Source organism: Etheostoma spectabile, chromosome 7, assembly GCF_008692095.1.
Source record: "Etheostoma spectabile isolate EspeVRDwgs_2016 chromosome 7, UIUC_Espe_1.0, whole genome shotgun sequence".
In the NCBI taxonomy this organism is placed as follows: Eukaryota; Metazoa; Chordata; class Actinopteri; order Perciformes; family Percidae; genus Etheostoma; species Etheostoma spectabile.
In genome coordinates, this window is record NC_045739.1 from 10,263,927 (window position 1) to 10,267,207 (window position 3,281).

Below are 3,281 nucleotides of genomic sequence, written 5' to 3' on the forward strand. Positions count from 1 at the left end.
CCATGACTCCATTGTCTTGGGGGTCTTGAGGGAAGCTGAAAGAAAAGTTGTCTTTTAAGCGCTGCCTCAGAGCCTGACAGCCTGTTTTGGTGGCAGTGGCCGTTTCTACCAAATGCTTAAGCTCAGGCCACTCAGGAATGTAGCTTTCACAGAACTGCTCAGCGACAGAATGAGCCTGCAGACGGCGTAGTCTGTTAAAAGTTTCAAAACGTCCTGTCCTAAGGATCCAGTCCTTTAGACCTCTCGATTGGACCAGGTCCATTGCATTTATATCTGCACCTGCATATGAAAAAGGGAGTACATAGCAGGACACAGTAAAAACAAGGGAACAAGTTAAAAAGGATTGGATGCTGAGGGACGTGAGGAAATCAATTGCTCCTCCAGTAAAATGACCCCACCTTGTGGTCACTTTTGGAGCATAGTTCATTGAGTAGATGTATAGCTTAACACTAGAAGTAAATCAGGCCATTTCACAGCATGGTAAAATAGGATATAGGTTGCAGTTAGGTGAAAAACAAAATACTAAAATAAGGCCAGAGTTCTGCGAATTGGTACTAAAACTTTCTAGTTGTTATAATTCAGTTTAACTTACTATTAGAGGAAGATGGCTGTCTTTCAAAGACCCTTGTATTGTGTTAAGGTCAATTTTTACCTGTTTAAAGTTCCGATGTGTAAAAACTATTTACTTATTTTATTGGAACAAGGCTTCATGATAGCCACAGACTTGGCTATTCTAAAACAACAAATTTTGGTTTGAAAATTTGAATTAATTGTAAATGTCTCTAAAAAAAGTAACATATGTGATGTTATGAGTCAAATATGACCTGGCAGAAAATAGTAAGTCCAGCTTTGTAGATAAAATTTATCTCAAAGGTCCCCAACCACACCACCCACAAACCCCATTGTCCTCATTATTGGAATTACTATAAGTGAAGTTATAAACGGGTGGTATATTTTAAGATCAAAGGCTAATGGAGCCAAAATTCTGCTGGTAACATTTAAAAGAGTTTTTACATGTAAATGAATACATAATAAGTTAACTATGAGGTGAAAAACACAATAATGTGTTAACTTATGAATATTTTGTACTGAGTTTAATCATGGGTCAAATTTGACCCGCTAACACAATAAATGTGTGTAACTTTCTAACAAATTACACTGGTTAAAGGTGACCTATTGTATACTGTTTACAGATTCCTACTTTTATTTTGTGATTTTACTAGAACATGTTTTCATGCTTTAATGTTCAATAAACACTTTCTTTTTCTCATACTGCCCATGGCTGCTGCACCTGTATTCCCCCTTTGTATGAGATGCTCTGTTGGAGCGCCTGTCTCTTCAGGCCCCCCTCTCAAAAAGGCCCAGTCTGCTTCCGTGCAGCTGTAGACTGACTGCTACGGAGTATATAGCAGGACTTTGTACTGTGAAAAACCACCAAGAAAGGCTTCTAAACCAAATACTACACAACAAGACATGTTCCAGCGGTTATATGAACTGAAATTTGGGAGAAATGACCAACACTGGCAGCCAAGATTACAGCTACCTGGCGTTAGCATGCAGCTAATGTGACTTGTAACTAGGGCTAGGATAGGGTGACCAGACGTCCCCGGTTTCCGGGGACAGTCCCCGATTTTGGCTACCTGTCCCCGGCTGGATCTGTCCCCGGAAATGTCCCCGGTTTTCACTGTGACTGAAAGACCCGAAATTGGACTGAAAGAAAGAAAAAACTGACAAAACGTAGCCGATAATCGCACACCCTACACACGCGGGCTCCAGGCAGCCAGAGCCAGCGGTGCTCAGAGACGTTTTAGAAGTCGTGTGTTACGATGCTAAAATCACTGATTATTTACATGGAGTCTGGTGCGTTTAGCAAACGCAATTTCGCGGACTTTTATGTTTTAAAAAGGATCTTAATCTTTAACAGAAAGGTCGACCTCCTTAGAAATCCTTCCCATAATGTTGTCAGACACTTTTTTTAATATATATATTATATATATATATTAATCTGAGTCTGTTAGCAGCTAAATAAGCTCTTTAATGAACGTAAACACAAGCTGGACAATTATCCTATTAACTACGATCTCGTTTAATACTTCATCATGTCAAAGAAAAATATGTCCTCAGTAGTTTTTGTTGTATCTGATTCTCAAGGAGCTGTTGCAGAAACAAGCCTTGAGCAGTAAAGCAAAAGCTGTCAGTAGTTCAGTACATTACAACATTATGAAATATTGAGACTTTCTATCTTGAAATATTAAGACTTTCTATCTTGAAATATTAGGACTTTTATTTTAAGTATAAGGATGGATTTTTTATCTTGAAATATTAGGACTTTCTATCTTGAGGTGTAGTGGAGTAGGAAGTAGCAGCAGGGGTGGGTCTAGGATCAGACCTTGGGGGGGGGGGCTCAGCCCCTAATAAGAACAGCTCTAGGTCTAGTGTCCCCGTTTTAAGTTTTACAAAAATAAAAACATTACTTGTTTTAGAGGTAAATATGCTTCTGAGCTGAAAATGTCCCCGGATTTTGTCTGAGAAATCTGGTCACCTTAGGCTAGGACGGTATGGATTTTTTTCTACCGTAGTTGAAAAGCAAGAAATTCCTGCGGTGGTGCAGTATACCGCAACCCCCTTACGAGAGTAGCATAAGTTAGAGCGAGAAGGGCATGGGTGCCTTAAGTGAGTGATGTCAGTGCCCATGTGGTTTGGCGCAAGGAGAGCTAGCAGTAACGGAGAGTAGTGTATGAGTGGTGCTGTGAGGAAAAGAGAGAGGAAAAAAAAATAGCAAAGTTGATGTGAGGTAAGTTAAAAGTGAACAATAAAACAACAAGCTAGAGCTTCTCAAGAGAAGGTGGCTTTATCTGTTGTCAATACTGCTGGTAAAGTGAATGGCGTTACCCCTGACAAAGCTTAAACCTTAGCCTTCAACATATGTTACAGCCTGGGTGCAACTCGTCTAGCAGCTGAGCAGGCAGAGAGAGGAGAGGGCGACCCGGTAGTTTGCTAACTTGGTGCTCTCTCTACCAATATAAGCCGCTCTGCATGCAGGCTGAAATTCAAAAGTGTCGTTTTAATGGGATAAAGCTATAAACAGAAGGAGACTTTGCTAGCTGCTAGGCTAATGTGCAATGGTAAACACTGCAACTGTAATGTGAATGTGTCTACCTCAGCTGAGAATGGAGAAATTTCTTTGCCTTCCCTAAGTGTATGTTGTTATGTGACATGGAACATAGCCCTCCCCAAGTTGCGAAAGGTCGGATTTGCTCCATCTTTTGATAAGTTTTGTT

The 3,281-nt window shown here is 40.4% G+C and overlaps 1 protein-coding gene across 1 annotated transcript in view; it reads right to left on the reverse strand.

Moving 5' to 3' along the window:
- Positions 1-3,281, reverse strand: part of ankrd33aa (ankyrin repeat domain 33Aa) — a 5,939-nt gene that overhangs the window by 580 nt on the left and 2,078 nt on the right. The window contains 1 exon segment of the mRNA XM_032521583.1: positions 1-279. This exon segment is cut by the window's left edge and continues 5 nt beyond it. Coding sequence (XP_032377474.1) covers positions 1-279 — 279 coding nt within the window.